At 42.5% G+C, this 20,679-nt stretch overlaps 3 protein-coding genes across 4 annotated transcripts; all 3 read left to right on the top strand.

Moving 5' to 3' along the window:
* The first annotated feature begins 3,477 nt into the window (after positions 1-3,477).
* Positions 3,478-8,292, top strand: LOC120810467 (uncharacterized). The gene is made up of 6 exons (XM_040165020.2): positions 3,478-3,651; positions 3,920-3,984; positions 4,442-4,727; positions 7,191-7,345; positions 7,447-7,726; positions 7,960-8,292. Exons 2-6 carry the CDS (start codon positions 3,924-3,926, stop codon positions 8,105-8,107), a joined length of 930 nt encoding a protein of 309 aa, XP_040020954.2. The 5' UTR covers positions 3,478-3,651; positions 3,920-3,923; the 3' UTR covers positions 8,108-8,292.
* Positions 8,293-10,301: 2,009 nt separating this feature from the next.
* Positions 10,302-14,385, top strand: LOC120810466 (uncharacterized). 2 transcript variants are annotated; one of them, XM_040165019.2, is made up of 6 exons: positions 10,302-10,409; positions 11,376-11,440; positions 12,052-12,337; positions 12,752-12,906; positions 13,222-13,501; positions 14,059-14,385. In XM_040165019.2, exons 2-6 carry the CDS (start codon positions 11,377-11,379, stop codon positions 14,204-14,206), a joined length of 933 nt encoding a protein of 310 aa, XP_040020953.2. In that variant the 5' UTR covers positions 10,302-10,409; position 11,376; the 3' UTR covers positions 14,207-14,385. The 2 variants fall into 2 exon arrangements, with proteins under 2 accessions (XP_040020953.2, XP_040020952.2); XM_040165018.2 differs by lacking the exon at positions 10,302-10,409 and adding an exon at positions 10,915-11,069.
* Positions 14,386-15,634: 1,249 nt separating this feature from the next.
* Positions 15,635-20,277, top strand: LOC120809937 (polyunsaturated fatty acid lipoxygenase ALOX15B). Its single transcript, XM_078094648.1, has 14 exons — positions 15,635-15,763; positions 15,915-16,081; positions 16,334-16,538; positions 16,657-16,738; positions 16,891-17,013; positions 17,097-17,200; positions 17,429-17,727; positions 17,861-18,061; positions 18,194-18,280; positions 18,367-18,536; positions 18,783-18,904; positions 19,042-19,142; positions 19,551-19,721; positions 19,874-20,277. Exons 2-14 carry the CDS (start codon positions 15,941-15,943, stop codon positions 20,051-20,053), a joined length of 1,986 nt encoding a protein of 661 aa, XP_077950774.1. The 5' UTR covers positions 15,635-15,763; positions 15,915-15,940; the 3' UTR covers positions 20,054-20,277.
* Positions 20,278-20,679: the final 402 nt, after the last annotated feature.

Genomic DNA, 20,679 nt, shown 5'->3' with positions numbered 1-20,679 from the left:
GAAATCATAGTATGTAAACTAACTTTGGCTTTCACACAAATGTAGCGGAGTGACAAGTGCCATATTTCTTTCCAAGAAGTAATTAAGTACAGTGGTATGCAGTGGTATGAAATGGGAAAAAATCATATAAAGTTGCTCTTTTGTACACCCTGAACTCTTGATTATTATTGTGGAAGACAATTCGTAAATAAGAATAAAGGCTCTGAGTCAAATATGTCTTTCTCCGTTTATTTCCTTCCTTCCTACGTGCTCAGCAGACTGCCAAGAACCTTTCTCCCCTCACAACAGGGCCAGGCAACAACACAACAAACCAACTTGTTGACAGCCAGGAGACTGTCAGTGTCCAGTTCAATTGTTTTACATGGCCACACCATCCCAGCATTTTCAATCCATAACCTTCCCTAGACCGTCACCTCCATCATCTCAAACAGAGCTGACTCCTGCAAGGAGAGGCTCAACGGGGCGAAGGTTCAAGTCGGTGCTGCAAACCCAGTGTGAGACAATATATATCCTACGACTAGGATCATTTTATTAGTATGCATTGTTACTAAAGCCGGCTCTCAAATGTAACGGGAAAAACAACCCAGAGACTTGAAGGTGCTGAAGTGATATTCACAATATTAATAAAGCAGCAAAAACCTTACAGCTAAAGATCGAGTTGGGTATCGTCTACACGGTCAAAGGTCAAAGTCGTTCCTCTTTGTGTGTCTGTGTTGTAATCTCAGTTATTTGTTTAAGAAGCAGTTTTTAGTGCATGTCAGCGTGTCCCCACTGGCTGGTTCATGCCTGAATCCAGATGACAAACAGTCCAGTTGTGCAAGCGCCTCGACAGCTTAGTGTTCCCCTCATGGGAACACTGTTAGCGCGGTTAGCACAGTTAGCTGCTAGCTGACGCTCAGCTGTCACCATTTGGAGGAAACCAATTCATGGTTCATCAAGGTTTCACTTCCAAAAAATATAACCAGAAATATAAAATTCTATCATTGACTCGATTACGTGAGGGGGAAACATTTTATCATGAAACAAACAACAACAAGCTTGTTTCTTTCACCTTCACGTTGAAAGGACTACAGGTACCTGTGATTCAGGTGATGTTTTATTGAGTGTGGCCAGCGGAGCTGAGCCAAACTCCTTATTTATCATTGCTCTCTCTCTCTCTCTCTCTCTCTGTTGGTGTTGGTACAATTGATAAAACTGATCAAGGAAAATTGATTACTCTGACTTTGACTGGAAATGTGGATGGACGTCACGTCACGGTGGTTCTACCAGGACCAGAGAATGTCCTGACACTCAGTGAAGTCTAAGGGCACCTTGCCCTAACTGGTGAGCACGTCAGCTAATACATAAATCAGTAGGCTATGCAGTTAGATGATCATAGTCTACGTTTGATAACATACATAATCATATACTACTTCCTATATAACACCTTTCTAATTTACATTCAAAGTTTAACTCAACACATTTGAGTAATACGTCTATTTATACGAATGCGAAGCCGCCCAGGTAATACTTGTCATATTTGTTTTGGAGGAGAGAACCTGCCAGTGAGCGGAAAAACCTCCCAGTCATCACTGCATGCCGTTGGTTATTGGCATTGCCTATAACCAGTGCTGTGGGTCGCAACTCTGTAAGGCCGTCCTGGCTATATTGCATTACGTTATCAGTTAAAGTCACATACATTCAATGACACTGAATATGTGTACTTGTAGTTTATTCAATTTCAAGAAAACAGTGAAGAAAAGTATGTGTAGGCCTAAAAAAAATAAAGGGGGTGGAGACAAAAGAAAGGACCTCTATAGGACCTTAAAAAAAGTGTGACCGTAGTGACGTTGACAACCAGCTGCAAGGAGCACGTGCGCGTCATAATTTCGATTTTCTAACCCTTCTTTTTTGTGGCGGAAATGGGCTTCCATAAGATTAAGAGAATAGTGTAATACACAAAGAAGTCATTTGGGTCACAAAACGTCAGAGTTACAAACTTTCTTAATAAATGTCGGCCAGTGGCACGTTTTTTCGGTGTAGTTTTTCGTTCTTGGTTTCTCAATTGAATAACGGGAAAAACAAATCGTTTTTTATTTTATGGTTTCGGTTTATCAATTGAAAAAAGAATGAATGAATGATACACAGATTTGTCTGCACAGAAAAATCTTCAAATTTTAATTTTATAAGGGATTTGAATACTGGTTTTATACCATCGATGGCTTGTTGTTTGGGAGGGTATTTTTTTGAGGCACGACCTATGACTTAATTTTGGACACACTACTAATGTTGCAGCGCCTTTTATGGGCCCCACATCATATTATGTGCAGCGCATAGTGAAGTCAAGTCAAGTCAAGTCATTTTATTTTGTATAGCCCAGAATCGCAAATTACAAATTTGCCTCAGAGGGCTTTACAGTCTGTACACATACGACATCCTCTGCCCCGAAACCCACCATCGGCACAGGAAAAACTCCCCAAAAAATGAAAAAACCCTTACAAGAGGGAAAAAAGGGAAGAAACCTTAGGGAGAACGTCGGAGGAGGGATCCCACTCCCGGGATGGACAGACTACAATGGATGCCATGTGTACAGAATGAACAATGTATAATACATGCAATTCCTATGACAGAAATGATTCAAGTAATTGTGAGTAGTAAGCCAGGCGCACAGCAGGACCACTGCAGAGGCAACCACCATCAGATAGAACCACCATCCACAGAATCCTGTGGGGAGGGAGAGCACAGAGATTTTAGGAGAGGGTAATGTTGGTTTATGAGTAAAGTAATATGATTAATATCTAAAATAATGATGATGATGATGATGATGGCAGCAGCAGGCGTCAGCATGGCCACGGTAGGTGTCAGGACCAGGGTCCCGAAGGAACCACGATCTATGGAGACCTGATAGGGGCGAAAGCACAAAAAAAACTCCCGGAAAGAAGCTGAATTAGTCATGTGCATTAATAAAACTTGAATTATGGTAGAAAGAGAGCGTGAGAGAGGAGCTCGGTGTGTCCTAAGAATTCCCCCGGCATTCTAAGCCTATAGCAGCTTAACTAAGGGCTGGTCCGGACTAACCTGAGCCAGCCCTAACTATAGGCAGAATCAAAGAGGAACGTTTTAAGTTTTACTTTAAAAGAGCTAACCGAATCTGAAGGCGGTAATTGCGACAGCTCTGTAATTTGATCGGCTGCCACCCATATTTGCATTGGATGCTCGTGTGGGGAGCAGGACGGTCTGACAAAGCTTTAATACACATTAGAGAGGTTCCCATTGTCCAATCAGAAGGACAACCTTACACAAAGGAACTTGAGCAGTATTTGAAGGAATACACACTTTCAGTGTGAGTGAAGACAATCATGTTTTAACACACAGAAGGAAGGACAACAAATGCATCGATCAAGGTTCCAGCTGTAAAAACACTATGGCACCGTGAACTAGTTTAGGTCACAGAGTACCCAGGAGAGGTCACAGAGTGCATGAGATCAATTTTTCCGGAACAGGAATGACATGTGCATGAGAGTAAACCAATGGGATGTTTTAAAGTGTACTTGCAATTGGCTGGATAAATTCACATATAAAGACAGACACATATAAAGAACACAGGACTTATTTAGGTTTCAGTGGTTTGGAAGCTTTTTTTCTTTCATTGAATTATCCGACTGTCTCCAGGTAACTCTTTTCATTTCTTTGTTCCATCAGATCATATTCCTCTGTCATTTTCTGAGTATCTTTACGTATAGGTATGTACCTCTGCAGACCATGAAGAAATAGTTCCCTGTGGATGATTATATTTTTATACATACATTAAATTCTATCTTACATTTTTATAGATATCCAAAATATTCAACATTTCTTTTACAATATAGTTACAATTCCAATAGAACACTTATTACACGAGTAATAATGAATTAAAAGCTGTGTTATTTAAAACCACCAGAATAATGAAACCCATCGCGTTCCTTCTCCTGCTCCTCCTGGAGACAAGCTTGGCTTACTCTTACGGTGAGTTTGATCTACGAGTGTGTGTGTGTCGTATTGTCAATCATCACCAGGAGCTTCACGTAGGTCTGTTTTGTAATCTGTTTTTTTATGCAAATTAACTATTTAAATGTAGGCAGTTTTTTCTCCAAAAAAAGAAAGCAACAATCTTTTAAAGATTCATTCCATATACTGTATTTATGCACTTGGACTGCATTGGCAGACTAAAATCCTCTTTTTTGCAAACGTCCTGCAGGATTTATGTGTTGAGCAAAAAGTTCCATGTGGCTCATTTGATTTGAAGTTAAGGGTACAAACGGGAAGTCCAACATTGGATAGGGTGTCTGTATTCATGTTTTCTCTTTAGCAGCAGTGTGTTGCACTCTTAGGATCATTGTGGATTCATTAGCTGAGATGCTGATTAAAGCTTAACAATTCTAAGCCATCTTAATCTGTTTTGTGTCTTTCATCCGTCTCACAGAGAATGTGGCCATGCGTGGAAAGGCGAGTCAGTCGAGCCGTATTGACAGTGGGTTTTCAGCCGCCTACAATTCAATTGATGGAAACCGTAATCCTCATTTCAAATCTGGATCCTGTAGCCACACTATGCAACAGACCAACCCCTGGTGGAGAGTGGACCTGCTGCATCCCTACATGGTCACCTCCATCATCATCTCAAACAGAGCAGACTGCTGCAAGGAGAGGCTCAACGGGGCGAAGGTTCACGTTGGCAACTCTTTAGATGACAACGGTGCTGCAAACCCAGTGTGAGACAATATATGTCCTATGACTAGGATATTTTTATTCGTATGCATTGTTACTAAAGCCGGCTCTCAAATGTTTGTTTTTGTTTGTATGCATTATTAGTTAGGTTTAGTTATTTTTTTATTTTACGCATTTTGAAAAAAGTTGTATAATTAACTCCGACATGTGAGTGGTATTCACGTTTCATTAAACAAAAATCCACAAGCTAGTTTCTTTCATCTTTAACGGTGGATCTTTAAACATGGAATTCATTTCTGTTAATCTATTTTAACATTTGAAAGTCAAAGGTCTCACATCTCTTTTATACATGCATTATTACTAATAATCAAATCTGTAGCAACTTTGCTGTTCTCAAACTCCTGCCCTAGTCTGTATATGACTTGAGAGTACATTTCTACAGCTTTGTCAAAAGCCCCAGATGCAGAAGCATTGTCATTCAACACTGTATGGAGGGAAAGTGCTGCACTTCTAAAATTTGATTCATGTAATGTTTCATTTCTCATTGCTCTCTCTCTCTCTCTCTCTCTCTCTCTCTCTCTCTCTGAGTGACGGAGCGTGGAGCTGAGAGCGATACTGTTTTCCGTGTGGATATTTCCACTAGTTAATGTGGAGAACCTAGAGAGTTTGTGTGGACTTGGTTTTTAGAGGTCTGTGTTTGTGCAGTGCGCGTTTTTTGCGGCTGATCGGCTCGCGCTGGTCGGCGTGCTAAACGCCGCCATGGACCTGACCCGACTGACGCGGAAGCACGGCGTTAAGGTTCCGCCGGGCTTCCCGTGCTCGGTGGAGGACTGCAGCCTGGCCGTGGGGGAGATGGTCGGTCACGGCAGCGTAAAGTCCGCCGCCCGCATGAACAACGCGGTGGTGATGTTCATAGACAGCGTGGACAAAGCCAACATGGTGGTGGAGAAGGGGATCGTGGTGAACGAGACGTTCGTGCCCGTCCTGCCTCTCGCCACGCCAGCGACCCGAGTCACGGTCTCTAACGTGCCCCCGTTCATCAGGGACGAGATGTTGACCAGAGAACTGTCGAGACACGGGGTGGTCGTGTCTCCCATTAATAAGGTGTCCTCGGGTCTCAAATCCCCTCTCCTGAGACACGTGGTATCTCACAAGAGGACGCTCTACATGATCCTCAACAAGAAAAACGAGGATCTGAACGTGGTGTTCAAATTAAGGGTGGATGGGTTTGACTATGTGATGTTTGTCAACTCTGACAGCACGAAATGTTACCGGTGTGGCAGAGAGGGACATCTGAGCAGGACATGCCCAGAGAAGACCTCTACTGGTCACAGCCAAGGTGGGCAGGAAAGACAAGAGGGGACAGTTGGGGTCCAACAGGGAGGTGAAACGGGGACAGGTCAAGTCCAGAAGGGTGCAGTGAGTGAGGGGGGGGGCGCAGAGTCCAGCTGGTGGAGAGAGGGACTGACGGGGTAAATGAAGACACGGGTGGGGCCCAGCAGGTGGGGCAGGCGAGTGACGGAGTGAATGAAGGGGTGAGTGGGGCCCAGCAGGTGGGGCAGGCGAGTGACGGAGTGAATGAAGGGGTGAGTGGGGCCCAGCAGGTGGGGCAGGCGAGTGACGGAGCGAATGAAGGGGTGAGTGGGGCCCAGCAGGTGGGGCAGGCGAATGAAGGGGTGAATGAGAAAGCAGACGAGGTCCAGCTTGCGGGTCAAGGGGGCGTAGGGATGGAAGAAGGGGCGAGTGGGGTCCAGCAGGTGGGTCAAGGGAGGCAAGAGGAGCCGGGAACGGGTTTGGGGACCTACATTGAAGGGACCCTGTCCACGGACAGCGACATGGACATGGAGGGAGAAGAAGAGGCGTTAAAAGTCCCCCGCCTGAAGAGAAAGACGGAGAGCAGAGGGGGCTCTCAGGCCAAGAAGGGGTCAGGGAACAGAGAGGCAGAGGGAGGGGGGGCAGCAGGAGCGGAGTCTTCTGTGGACAGCGTCTCCTCTGGCGGGACGGCCACCAATTGCTACAGCGTGGGGAGGGTGAAACTCTTCCTGAAGACCACAAAGAACATGAAGGGGATTAAGCTGGAGGACTACTTTCCGGATATGGAGAAATTCGGTCGTACTGCTCGGGAGGGTGCGAGCAAACGAGGCAGTTCCCGATACACGCAGCAGGAGGTCTTCCGGCTGCGAAAGATTGTCCAGAAGATCAACAGTGGCAACGAGAGGGCTGCTGGGGACTGAGTGGGGTACCGGCGGAGGTGAGGAGCCAGTGACCAGATGGACTACCAGTTCATCGGCGGAGTGGGCGGTGTGCGTTGATGCTGCAGAGGAGCCTGGTGTGGACTGGCTGATAGGAGAGCGTGGCGTTCTTCTGTGTATTGATTGGACCTTTATGTCATCAGGCATTATTCTTGTTTGTGTTTGTTTTTTATAAGAAAATAAAGGTTTATCAAAATCAAATCTCTCTCTCTCTCTCTCTCTCTCTCTCTCTCTCTCTCTCTCTCTCTCTGTTAGTGTTGCTACAGTTGATAGAACTGATCAAGGATCAACGATCACTCTGACTCTCAATAAACATGTGGAGGGACGTTACGTCACGGTGGTTCTACCAGGATCAGGGAAAATCCTCACACTCTGTGAAGTGGAAGTCTACGGGTACCTTGCCCCAACTGGTGAGCATGTCAGCTATTACATAAATCACATCTATGTTAAATATGTTTATTTATAGAAATGCAAAGAAACCCAGGTAACACTTGTCACATTTGTTTTGCAGGAGAGAACCTGGCAGTCAGAGGAAAAGCCTCCCAGTCGTCAGTGTATTCGTCTGGCACTCCAGATAACGCCATAGATGGAAATCCTAGCAGCAACTGGGACCACGGATCCTGCACCCACACAAAAGACGACGTCCACCCCTGGTGGCGACTGGATCTGGGAAAAACCCACAAAGTGTTCTCTATTAAGATAACCAACCGACAGGAGGCCAGTGAACGACTCAACGGAGCTGAGATCCGCATCGGAGATTCCCTCGCAAATTTTGGCAACGACAACGCCAGGTAGTTTACATCTACATCAATTATAACCCGTGTTTTAATACCTTATCATTTTATCAAATAATTTGCCTCACGTACACAAGAATGCTAAATGTACCTCTTTAAAATATGGCTTTTGACTGACGTTCCTAAAACTTCTAAAATATTACCTGGTTTTACTGTTTCAAGTTTCTTTTAAATGCTTTGTGCTGATGAACCGTTTTTGGGCCTTAAGTTATTCCTGTTTCTCCTGCCAGGTGTGCTGTGATCACAAGTGTCCCACCGGGTGGTGTCAGTGAGTTCCGTTGTAACGGGATGGACGGTCGCTACGTCAACGTGTTCATCCCCCGAAAAGAGTATCTGACCCTGTGTGAGGTGGAGGTGTACGGCTCTCCTCTGGATTAGGGAAGAAGAAGTTAACAATACAAACCACAAACAATTAGAAATCAATTCTTCACTAAAGCCTGACAGTAACTGTGAAATTATTTTTTATGGCACTACTGGTACTAGATATTCATTTGCAAGGCTGTTGTTGAGTCTTTTCATTGAAATCATCAATACTGAAATAAAATTGAATCATTTACACTGCAGTTTCTTTCTTATTTCATCCTTGATGGTCTGATGTCAAGCGTTTTTCTGGCATTTAATAGATTTTGTTGACTTTTTGGCCTGGAAAATCATGATGATGATAATAACTACTTTGTGACGGGGGTTTTTGTGGGGTTAAAGGGGAACCCCTGTGAGTGGTACGACGTGGAAAAGTGAGTTCATATTTTACTGGTAAAAAAATAATAAATAAATACATTTCACAAACAGCCCTGTAAATAGAATAAACAACATCTACGTGATAGCCGCCCGTGTGGACAGTACACGTGTAAAGTAAAGTTGATAGAGAGTATAAACTACTCTAGAGAAGGCTTTTGTGAAGGCCTCCTGTCAGACCAACCGCTGGCGCAAAATCGCATTTCTCGAGCTCAGAGAGGTCGATCCGCCTCGTTCACCCACACTACTGATTTTTCGAATCACCCTGAATACGACTAAAGTGACGCGCAAACGCCCGACAGCTTACTCCCGTCACTTAAAAGAAAAAACGGGTAGAACGTCAGATGACATTCAAGATATTTAATGGCTCGAAAAAAAACCTACCAGAGTTCTCCCAATGCCATTTCCCTGCACACAAGGACAAAGCAGGAAGCCCAGCGGCTGTAGCTCATTGCAAAAACAGTGGATTAATTCCATAATTTCCATGAAAACTGACAAAAGTTGGCTTGGCGGGTTCTGTACTAAAGGTTTGGCATGGTTTGTCTGAGAGAAAATGACACTGATATCCCCGGATTCAGCGCAATCTCCTCATGCTGTTTATGTCCGCCCAGCAGTTAGCATCGAAAAAAAGAACCATGGTGCGGTTATTACATACATGATTATTCATTCTCAAGCCCTCAACCGGTACCGATCTATCCTCAAATGTAGAAACAGCAATAAACCCTGATATATATTCCGACAACCTGGACCAATTGGGGGGGGTCGTCCTTTCTCTATGACCTCAACCCACTAAGCTGCTCAAAGCAGTTTTATTAGCATCTCCACCAGATATTATCAATCTTTACCAACAAGCCATGTACCATAGTCCTTTAAAGTACCTGTTTTAGCTACCAATGGACCCAACCATAACCTTCCCTGTCCCTTAAGATCCTTGAAAGAAACGTCTCTAATCAGTTTTCCTACAAAATGTTTTATTTGAGGATTTTGAAGCCATAGAGAGCATCATAGCACACAGACGGAACCGAGTAAAATTACGAGTGGCCTTCTAATTGCATCAGAAAAAGACTAGTCTCTGTTCTTGTGTTTTTATACGTTGTTTCTGCGTTTGACACCATTGATCATCACATCCTGTATGAGACGGTAGAAGATTTGATTTGCATTAAGGGAAAGGTAATCTGGTTTAAGTCCTCTCAGTTTTACATGAAACCAATGACTTCTCGATGAACAACAACGTCAGTCAGTTCCAAAAGGTTTGTTCTGTTGGACACAATTTCATTCCTCCTGTGTATTCTTCCTCTGGCAATATCATTGGAAAACCTTCCATTAACTCTCATTTTCAGGCAGATGACACGCAATTCTGTTCATCAAGACAGACAAAATATACCCTTATACCAAATATACCAAATAAACCAAAATATACCACTTCAATAATGTCTTAAGGAAGTGAATTCAACGACACTATGACCCGGCACAACCGTCAGGAACCGTGATCTTGCATCCAACTCCCATAAGCGCCTCCGACCCTTCTCTTTTTATTCTCTCTGCAGAGGGTTACGCTCCGTTGTGCGTGTGTGTGTGTGTGTGTGTGTGTGTGTGTGTGTGTGTGTGTGTGTGTGTGTATGTGCAGCTTTAACTCTCTGCTGGTTGTGTGTTACCACATGTGGGATTCAAACTTTCCCTGCACGCAAGTTTGTGGTGGTGTATGTCATAGAATTAAAGTCTAAGGGTTACACATGTGGCAAATAACCTTTCAGAGGGAGAAACAGAAGTAGAGCGTTTGAGATGTTGAAATCCGTCAAAATATGCAACTAAACACTTTCACATGCATGTATCATTCAGTCGAGCCTTGAGTAATGAGAATCAGGCTGTTTCCAAAGACCAATCCTCCTGCTGCAATGGTCCATTTGAACGGAGCCCTCGTCTGCAGAGGAGTGAAGGATGTCTAGTAAGCAAAGACCAAAGAAATTCTCATTCCAGTTACTTTTGTGAAGAAGAAAAAAACTGTGATGCTTTGTAAATGTTATTAAAAAATACATTCTGGACAGAGTAGCTCCGCCCAAGCTTTACATTATTGTGAATGTATCAAATCTAATATATAGATAGATATTTGAGTATTTTAACATCATCTGGTTGAGGTGACGGGTGGTCACACTTCCTCTTTTGATAATGTTTTGGTTGTGAAATCTTAGTATGTAGACTAACTTTGGTTTTCACACAAATGTAGCGGAGTGATTAAGTAATTTAATTAAGTAAACAGCAGTGGTATGAAATGGGAAAAATCATATAAAGTACCTCTGAATTGTAAGTACACCGTGAACTCTTGGTTATGGGTATTGAATTATTATTATTATTATTATGTGTGTGATCTTTGACACACTTCTTGTCAAAGTACTTCTGAAAATGAATCACGAGTTCGGGGAAGGGAACTACATGTGCACGGGAGTAAACCAATGGGATGTGATTGTTTTGAAGATGAATATGATCTAACATCTTATGATTGGCTGGATACATTCAGCGTGACGCATATAAAGAACACAGGACTTGATTTTATTGTTTGGTTTGGAAGCTTTTTTTCTTTTTCACTAAATCATCTGACTGTCTTCAGGTAACACTTTTAATTTATTTGTTCCATCAGATATTCTGTCATCTTCCACATATAAATATGTACATCTGCAGAATATGGAGGCAAATAATCGTTGCAAACATAACAGTGCAATGTAACTGAATACTTAAACTATGTATACGCACTCGTTCCTTCTGCTAAACAGCAGTTTTCAGGTGGATGAAATTATTTTTCATTTATAAAATTTTATAGGCATCCAACACATTTAATAATATAGTTAGAATTTCAATAACACACATATTACACAAGTAATAATGAATAAAAATGAATGTTATGTAAAACCACCAGAATGATGAAACCCATCACGTTCCTTCTCCTGCTGCTCCTGGAGACGCGCTCGGCTCACACTTACGGTAAGAATAATCTGACAGTATGTGCAACGTGTCTACTGTCAATCATCACCAGGAGGTGCACGTAAGTCAGTTTGGTAACTAAGAAAAGTTACTAGTATGTTTATGCAAATAAACTAGTTGTGGGGAGTTTTTCTCCCTGGACTTGGGTTCATAGAAAGCAATGTTCTATTTCAGATTCATTTGAGATTTACACTGTATTGTGTTTTTTTCATGTACTTGTATTCTTTATAAAAAGTAATTTCCTTTCTCATATAAAAAAAAAAATATATTTATTCTTTTGGCTCCCACACTGGCTTATCTGAACCCTCTATTGCCGGTGTGCCCCCCCGTGCTGTAGTTGGACTGCTTTGCCAGACCAACATCCCCTTTTCTGCAAACTTGTCAAACAACTTCCTGCAAGATTTATGAACCGAGCAAAAAGTTTGCATGTGGCTCATTTCTCTGTTGTATAGCTTGTGTGTACTTTGTGTTTTATCTATTTCCCTGTTTTTTCTTCACTAGCAATGTGTTGTGCTCTCAGGATTATTGTAAAGTTATTAGCTGGGACTTAACAAAGCTTAACATTTCAATTTCTTTAAATCTCTTTTGTGTCTTCAATCCGTTTCTCACAGAGAATGTGGCCTTGCGTGGAAAGGCGACTCAGTCGACCCGTTATGGGGACGAATACGGCGCTGCTTACAATGCGATTGATGGAAATCGAAATTCTTTTTGGCTGGCTGGCTCCTGTACCCACACTAACGAAGAGACCGGCCCCTGGTGGAGAGTGGACCTGCTGCGTCCCTACACCGTCACCTCCATCGCCATCACCAACAGAGCAGACTGCTGCGAGGAGAGGCTCAACGGGGCGAAGGTTCACGTCGGCAACTCGATAAAGAACAACGGTGCTGCAAACCCAGTGTGAGAATATTTATACATTATTCTAAAACTAGACAAACTTGTATTTGTATTTATTTGTTTGTTTGTTGTTACCAAAGCCGGCTCTTAAATGTTTTGGGAACAAACAACTCAGAGACCTTAGGGTGCTGAAGTGATGTTCACAATATTAATAAAGCAGCGAAAACCTTACAGCTAAAGATCTAGTGGAGTAATGAAAGTCACTCTTACTGTGTGTGTGTGTGTGTGTGTGTGTGTGTGTGTGTGTGTGTGTAGTTATATTCTATAACCTGTTTAGAAAGAAAGTAGCATGAGGAAAATCAGTTCTCAAATGAAAATCAACAAGCTTATTTCTTTCTTCATTTTCATGTTGAAGGACTACTAAGTATGAATCTGATCCTTGTGATGTTTTATTTCTCATTTATCTCTCTCTGTTAGTGTTGGTACAGTTGATAGAACTGATCAAGGAGAATTGATCACTCTGACTTTCACTGAACACGTGGAGGGACGTTACGTCACGGTGGTTGTACCAGGATCAGGGAAATACCTCACACTCTGTGAAGTGGAAGTCTACGGGTACCGCGCCCCGACTGGTGAGCCTTTAAGCTGTTATTTTATTTTTGAATGCTTAAGGCTACATTTCATCAAAAACAATCATACCGTTAATTGTGTTTAATCCTCTTTATTATACCTCCTACATCATTTCTTTTTTTTTTTTCAAACATATTTAGATTTATTTTTAAAAACTTTTCTGAAACTTTTCTTCTATTTTTACAATTTTGTAAGTAAATAATTATGGTGTTAATGGTGTTTAATCCTCTCTCAGGAGTACCTTTTCATTTATTTATTTATTTATTACATTCATCTGAGAGAAGCTTTCATCCATACTTGTCATATTTGTCTTGCAGGAGAGAACCTGGCACTGGGAGGAAAAGCCTCTCAGTCGTCACTGTACATGTTCGGCGCCGCCTATAACGCCATCGACGGGAATCCTGGCAGCAAGTGGGAGGACGGCTCCTGCACTCACACGCAAAACAACGTCAACCCCTGGTGGCGACTGGATCTGCGTCAAACCCACAAAGTGTTCTCCGTTAAGATAACCAACCGAGAGGAGGACGCCGAACGACTCGATGGAGCCGAGATCCGCATCGGAGATTCCCTCGCCAACTTCGGCAACGACAACGCCAGGTAGTTTAGCACGTGTCCACTTACCAGCCAAGGTTTCTTCTTTACACCTTTAGTACATTAGGATTCTCTATTTCAACCCAACTTTTTTCCTTTTTTTTTAGCCACAGCTTTGATACAGATTATAATATAGACATTTTGCTCAGACATTTTATCCTCAATCATTTCTTCCTTTAACTTTTCATCTAATGTCATCATCTGATTAAAAATACTGTTCTTCCAAAACATTTCATTAACAAAAGAATCACATTGCCTCATTATTCTTGCATGAAAGCAGTAAAACCTGTAGGATGATAACATCCATCGTTGCTTTTACTTTGTTAAAAGAAAAGGTAATTCATGAAATACTCTAACCATCAATTATGAACACTGAACAGCTGAACTGTGGAAGAAATCCCTCTTCCCACAAATACTAAATGCACCTCTTTTCATTCTGGCTTTTGTTTTAATGTTTGTATGCTTCACTGCTTAAAGCGCCTTTTACCTGCTCTGTGTTCTTCATCAGAGCAACAGAGACCAAACGTTTTTGGACCTAAAGTCATTCCTGTTTCTTCTGCCAGGTGCGCTGTGATCACCAGCATCCCAGCGGGTGGTGTCGGTGAGTTCCAGTGTAACGGGATGGACGGTCGCTACGTCAACGTGGTCGTCCCCAGGGAGGAGTTTCTGAGCCTGTGTGAGGTGGAGGTGTACGGCTCTCCTCTGGATTAGTGACGAAGGCGTTAACAGTACAAACCAACAATCAGACATATTTTCTATACTAAATTGTAACAGTCATCCTATTGTGAAATTATTTCTTATGTCACTACTGGTGCATATGTTTTTATTTGTATGGCTGTTGTTGAGTGTTTATTGAAATCATCAATACCGAAATAAAAAATTAACAATAATTGCATTTGTTGTTTCAACATGTACGACCGTGTGAATCATTTACATTGTTGTTGTCATCAGGACGGATAGAACAAATAACTGGTAATTTAATTTAAAACTAAGAACGTAAATGCATACAACGTGGCTCCAGTATGCTTAAGTCACAAACTAATTAGCATTAGAGGGCTCTGATGAACAGTTAGAATTGAACAATTAGATGGTATAGGTATTATCTTACCAAGCTTTAACCATTTGTAATACAAAATGAACAAATGGTGAATAAACGTTACTGGTCTGAACCAGTGAGGGAGTGAACAACGCTCAAAGGGGTTAGAAGTTCTTTGGAACTGATTGTACTTCCGTCCACTTACACAGGCGTGTATGTAACTTATTGGGAGGTATGTACAAACATGACGCACTGAGGTGAAGGTGCACTCGGCTTATTGCGGGATGTTACGTTTAGGGGAGCCGGGGAGTAACAAAAGAACATAGACGATAAGATAAGGAATTGGTCAACGAAAGACATTTATTTCACAATAAAGTGTGTGCCTTCAAATCCAAGCTCTCTGACTGGCTCCCCCCACCCTCCTGGAAGATATGAAGAGAATTCTTTGGAAGAGGACACCTATAGAGATTGCATAATGACTGAGGGGCTGCAAGGTTAGTGCAACGGTGAATTCAGTTCTAAATCCTAATTTAAAGACCTCAACCATTGAATCTCTTTTGGATAGCCAGAAATCACACATTTGCCTCAGTGGGCGTGACAATCTGTACACGTACAATATTTGTACACACTTTTTAGACTCACGATGCTACAAGGGCAAAGTCACTTGGATTTGTGAGAAAAGGGAAAATCTGCTAAAAGTGTTCCCTATATTTTAAATGCAAAACACATATATTTGTCTTCTGCCACTAGTATTTTATTTGAGGGGTATTTTGTATCAAAAGACCAAACATCCTCCGTTGTATTATCTTCAAGCCCCCATTCTCATAGATAGAAAGGAAACAAACAAATACAAAACCAGTCACTGGGCGTGGATCTCGGTCTTTGTTGGGGCTTTAATTACTATGCTGATGTGAGAAAGGAATTGTAGGTAATCAACGTGTGTTATCTCTCCTCCCACACAATATTTGTGAAAATTCTTTGGAACCGGACTCCTTCAGTTAATGAGCCTAAACACACTAATCTGCTGGAAGATATGAGAGTTCTTTGGAAGGTGACAGCTACAGATAGTGATTGCAAAATGAGTGACATGCTAGAGGTGGCAACAGTTGTATAATATCCATGTGCTATAGATACGACCCAACCATAACTCCCACAAAGCGGTGTGTATATAAAGAGAAGGGTGAGTGTCACTTCAACACATACGTCAAGCGTTCATCCGAGGAGCCTGAGTGGTGAGCAAAAACCTTCAATGTTACTTCTTATATATTTTGCCAAAAGCCATTTTCATTGTGATATCAGCGTGTTGAAAGTTCTTTGCACTGAGGCTGATCTGGTAACAGTTGGACGAATGTTTAGAAAGGTTATTATGTTTCTCCCCTCCAGGATCCCTCTGCCTCGCAAGTGTGAAAATGGTGAAATACGAAGTGACCGTATTCACCACCGACGTGGCCGACGCCGTCACTTTTAACGACGTCTTCATCAAGCTGGTGGGCACCGACGGGGAGAGTGACCGCATCTGGCTGGATAGATATAAAGGAGCGCTGTCTTTCGTAAGGAGCAGTAAGTCTGAAACGTCCTCCTCTAAATGAATCACACTCTTCCTCGACGTCAGATTATTAGATTAAGTTGATGTCGTGCTTCGTCCACCGACAGGTTCAACAGGATAAAAGCTGCACTTTAACTCTTTTAACCTTGGTGACCAAGGCAAAAAACAATCGTCATAAATAATTATTATATTTAGGCATTGTTTTTCTCCATTCAGTATTGCATGCTAACCCATCCCATTCCTGTCTTTACTCCAGGACTCGACTTTCACCGTGTCCTGCCCCGTCTCTATTGGATCGCTGGTCCTGATAGAGCTTGATAAACAGTCTCCCAGCATCTTCCCCCAAGATGCTTGGTTCCCTGCCAAGGTGGAAGTGAAGTCCCCCGAGGGTAAAACCTACAAGTTTCCCATCCATCGCTGGATCGCTGACAGTGCGGTGCACCGCTTCAGGGAGGCGAAAGGTTTGTGTGAATCTGACTCAGACCCCATGTAAGCTGTTCACTAACGTGACAGAAGGAAAAGCTGGTCTCCAAAGAGGCTGTAGTAACCAACACGCCGTTTTTCTTTAATTTCTTCAAGCTCTGAGAATCTTCGAGGATGACAACGATCTAGGCAGATACAGTCGGATGCAGGAGCTGAAGCAGCGAGAGGAAGACTACCGGTGAGCGGGGTTATTGAGCCAGGGTTTATTCAAATGTGTTTTGCAAATCTGCAATATTGAAGTTAAGTATATTGTGCTTACATACTAAATTAAAGGGCTTATTCACTTGTGTCAGGGCAAAGTTCCTCATTGCTTTGCTCTTCATTTACCAGCTGGGACGAGTATCTGGAGGGGATCCCCCACCGTATGAAGGCAAAGTGCCTTTTTTCTCTACCTTATGAGGTCTGGTTCTCCTTCACTAAAGCTGCAGAGTTTATCTACACAGAAGCCACTGGGTGAGTATTCTGTGGAACTGAGTCTCCCTAGTAAATTATTTAAGGGTCAATGATAATATTGACTTCTTGATTTTATCTCTCAGGCTGCTCGAGTTGCAGCTGAAGGGATTATCTGGTTGCAAGAAGAACTGGCCTGATATTATTTCTATCCATCAGGTGTTCTGCCGCAAAAACACGGCCATATCAGGTACTGTCGCGGTAATTTAATGACATACTTGATAGTGTTCATTCACATGTTCATGATCCGAAAACATGTTACTCATGTTCTTGTTCCTTGGCTTTAAAAGTATGGGGAAAATGTAACAGAGGAAATTGTTTAACAGTACGTTTTTGCATACAATAGTGGGCAACAACTTGTTTCTCAAAAGTCTGTTTCGCAGTGTAAAGTTAAGCTGATAAAATGATTTTTCTCCAGATTATGTCCAGGATAATTGGAAGGAAGATTGTTTCTTTGGCTACCAATTTCTAAATGGGGCCAACCCCATGATGATCCAACGTTGTTCAGTCCTGCCTGATAACTTTCCTGTCTCCCTCGAGTATCGGAGCTTGGCGGATGAAATGAAGGTGAAGGTCTTGACTTTGATCATATATGTTCAACCTGGAGAAGCATGTTGCACTTGCGTTAACGTATTGACACAAATAGAGTGCTTAACCATTTATATGAATAGTGTGAATCAGAGAAAAGATTATTCAAATATTTTCATTGAAATTGCCGTATTTCCTCCCTTTTCTCTTTGACAGAGATATGAGAATTTAGGCATTAGAGCATTGAAGTAGGCCTTCTTTGACCTCATCTGGTAACCGATTGAAAAGCTGGACATAACCAGGCCTCCTTTCTTCTCTGCAGCTGAAGCAAATTCCCGCAGAGGATAATCCCATCTTTTTTCCCACCGACGGGTTTGACTGGTTGTTGGCCAAAGTTTTTGTGAGAAGTGCCGATTTCAACGAGCATCAACTCGGGTCTCACCTGCTGCGCACTCATTTGCTAGCTGAAGTGTTCGCCGTGTCCCTGCTGCGCAACGTACCCATGGTGCATCCGCTCTACAAGGTGACTGAGGACGACAATCCTTCCTTTTTGGGTCTTCTAGTTCATGATTCATAAGGGAAAGTATTCACGCCGCTAAGAGGCATGAACATGTGTGCCTTGAAGTTATTCAAGTTTTCCTCTTTTTTTTTTCAGCTCCTTGCACCTCACACTCGCTACACTATACAGATCAACTACCTAGCTCGGGACTTTCTGATATCTGAGTCTGGAGTTTTCCCACAGGTACCAATACCTTAAGACATATGTACAGTATTCATATTTATTTTTCATCTGTAACTTTACTCCTTACATATTTGAACGTCTCCTAGATTGCAGCTGCTGGGGGAGACGACATGAAGACCCTCCTGAAGAGATTGTGGTCCTCGGTGACCTACAGCTCCCTCTGCATTCCAGACGACATCGTTGAGCGCGGGCTGGAGGCCGTGCCCAACTTCTACTACAGAGACGATGGACTCAGGCTTTGGAATATCATCCACAGGTAGTACAGCTATGCTGGTATTGGAGAACAAGAACTCTAAAGCTCAACCAAGAAGTTTATTTTAATTTTTGTGGGGGGATTTTCACGGACCAGTGGTTTGGGACCGTTGTCATGCAGGATCAGTTAAGCCGTAACCTGCATATTCTACCCCTTCTTCTCCCCTACGAGAGTGGCACAACTGATCACTCTTAAGCAATGACCTTAAAAAATGTCTCTAATGTGGAATGTATTCACATTTTCTGAAAGTTTTGTGAACGACGTGCTGAGCTTCTACTACAAGAATGATGCTGAGGTCCAGAAGGACTCGGAGCTGCAGAAGTGGATTTCAGACATCTTTGAACATGGATTCCATTCCCAACCCGGCACAGGTGGGCTGAGCGACAGGTTCAATCTTAATAATGAAAATATGCATATTTTAGAACCATAATATGATCATAATGCAAATAAAAGTCAAACTTATATTGTCGTCTATACCATTTTAACATTTATTCCCTCTTATTGTCAGGAATTCCCCAGAGCTTTGCCACCGTGGCTGATTTGGTGAAGTTTGTCACCATGGTGATCTTCACTTGCTCGGGACAGCACTCGGCGGTGAACAGTGGACAGGTAACAGGACTTTTTCTATTTGCTCGATGCCATTTTTGTGGAATGAAATGCAGGAGGATTTTACTGTTAGCAAGTTGAACAGAAACAAGATTTTTCAGCCCTGCCAGCGGCACCGCGATGCTTTGAACAACAAATGCTAACGGACTTGAGGTGGAAACATGCTGAGAAGGTGTAATGTTGATTAAGTAACGTGTTAACATGCAAGCATCAAAGATTGTCTTAATCAATAAAAAACCCAAAGTACAGATGTGGCCGGTAGGAACGTCATTCGTTATGAAGGTATAGGCTAGAGGAAAAAGTCATCCTCATGGGACCACGTCTATCTGTATCCCAATACAACAATACAACACTGTCAGATGGCAAAAGTTTCAAAGCGCATTCATCGGTTATTGCATTCATTGATCACAGTTTGACTACGGCGGCTGGATGCCCAACAATCCCAGCTCCCTACAACAACCTCCGCCCACCACAAAGGGGACAACAAGCGAGGCCACACTGCTGCAGACTTTACCTGACGTCAACACGACGGTTAAGGGAATGTCCACCTTGTGGCTGCTCAGCAAGCAGTCCACTGACTTTGTAAGTGCCCAAGTCTTTAATCAAATCAAAATGCACGTTCAAGTTGTTTATGTTCTGCTAAGTAAAACTGGACAATACTTTAAATTGTCAAAGGTCTGATTCAAAATTGACACTCTAACAAATTCTTTTTTTAAATGTATCCCTGTTGTCAGGTCCCTCTTGGCCAGTACCCAGAGGAACACTTTGGTGAGAAACAACCCTGCAAGCTGATAAAGCGCTTTCAAGCAGAGCTTAAAGTGCTAACAGCTGAGATCAAAGTCGAAAACCTGAAACGCGAGATCCCCTACACATACCTGGATCCACTGGTAGCAGAAAATAGTGTGAGCATTTGAATATCAGAAGGTGTGATCTCCTCAGATGTCGGGCCAAATTCTTCTTCACATTAACAAAAACTAGAAAGGGAAGAACTGCATGTTCTGTATTTTTATGGAATGAAACGGTGCATGTGTTTGTTGAATGCTGATCAATGAATTTACAATTTTGTATCACCGTACACGTACATCTTGGTTCTTCAATGAATATTCTCTGAAGAAAATAAATATTTATGTTCATAAGCAACCTTTTCCCATTCCTCTATGTGTCTTATTGTGCATGACGGACATCACCGCTGCTTAGCTCCGTGAACCTGCCCTCATATTTAACCTCCCTTTTCATTGCATTCTTTCATGGCCTGTCTGTGGTCTGTGTGGTCCAGGCACAAGGAAACAGGTTTTTACTGAAAAGTGGGTTTATCTTCCCGAACATTCTTCCAAAGCTACACATTTACCAAAAAAACAGTTTTAGGGCCCCAATAAAACAAGCAACCCCCTCCCAGTTGATGCCCCGCCCCCTACGCCACATAAGGGTCAAAAGAACGCAAAAAAAAGATGTAAATATAATTTTTTTAAATAGAATCGAGTCCAAACTATATTCAACCTGAAAATACTTTTCGTCCAATTATTTATTTCAAATACATTGT

Source organism: Gasterosteus aculeatus, chromosome 20, assembly GCF_964276395.1.
Source record: "Gasterosteus aculeatus chromosome 20, fGasAcu3.hap1.1, whole genome shotgun sequence".
Lineage (NCBI taxonomy): Eukaryota > Metazoa > Chordata > Actinopteri > Perciformes > Gasterosteidae > Gasterosteus > Gasterosteus aculeatus.
The sequence above is the reverse complement of the archived record's forward strand: the minus strand, read 5'-3'. Positions and strand labels throughout refer to the sequence as shown.

What these genes read in the sequence shown, in the direction of transcription:
- LOC120809937 (XM_078094648.1), top strand. Translation starts at nt 15,941, where the DNA reads ATGGTGAAATACGAAGTGACCGTATTCACCACCGACGTGGCCGACGCC. An exon ending in CAAAAACACGGCCATATCAG is followed by an intron (nt 17,201 to 17,428) that starts GTACTGTCGCGG and finishes ATTTTTCTCCAG; the next exon opens with ATTATGTCCAGGATAATTGG. An exon ending in GCAAGCAGTCCACTGACTTT is followed by an intron (nt 19,722 to 19,873) that starts GTAAGTGCCCAA and finishes CCCTGTTGTCAG; the next exon opens with GTCCCTCTTGGCCAGTACCC.
- LOC120810466 (XM_040165018.2), top strand. Translation starts at nt 10,915, where the DNA reads ATGGGATGTGATTGTTTTGAAGATGAATATGATCTAACATCTTATGAT. An exon ending in AACGGTGCTGCAAACCCAGT is followed by an intron (nt 12,338 to 12,751) that starts GTGAGAATATTT and finishes TCTCTCTGTTAG; the next exon opens with TGTTGGTACAGTTGATAGAA. An exon ending in CGGGTACCGCGCCCCGACTG is followed by an intron (nt 12,907 to 13,221) that starts GTGAGCCTTTAA and finishes TTTGTCTTGCAG; the next exon opens with GAGAGAACCTGGCACTGGGA.
- LOC120810467 (XM_040165020.2), top strand. Translation starts at nt 3,924, where the DNA reads ATGAAACCCATCGCGTTCCTTCTCCTGCTCCTCCTGGAGACAAGCTTG. An exon ending in CGGGTACCTTGCCCCAACTG is followed by an intron (nt 7,346 to 7,446) that starts GTGAGCATGTCA and finishes TTTGTTTTGCAG; the next exon opens with GAGAGAACCTGGCAGTCAGA. An exon ending in TTTGGCAACGACAACGCCAG is followed by an intron (nt 7,727 to 7,959) that starts GTAGTTTACATC and finishes TTCTCCTGCCAG; the next exon opens with GTGTGCTGTGATCACAAGTG.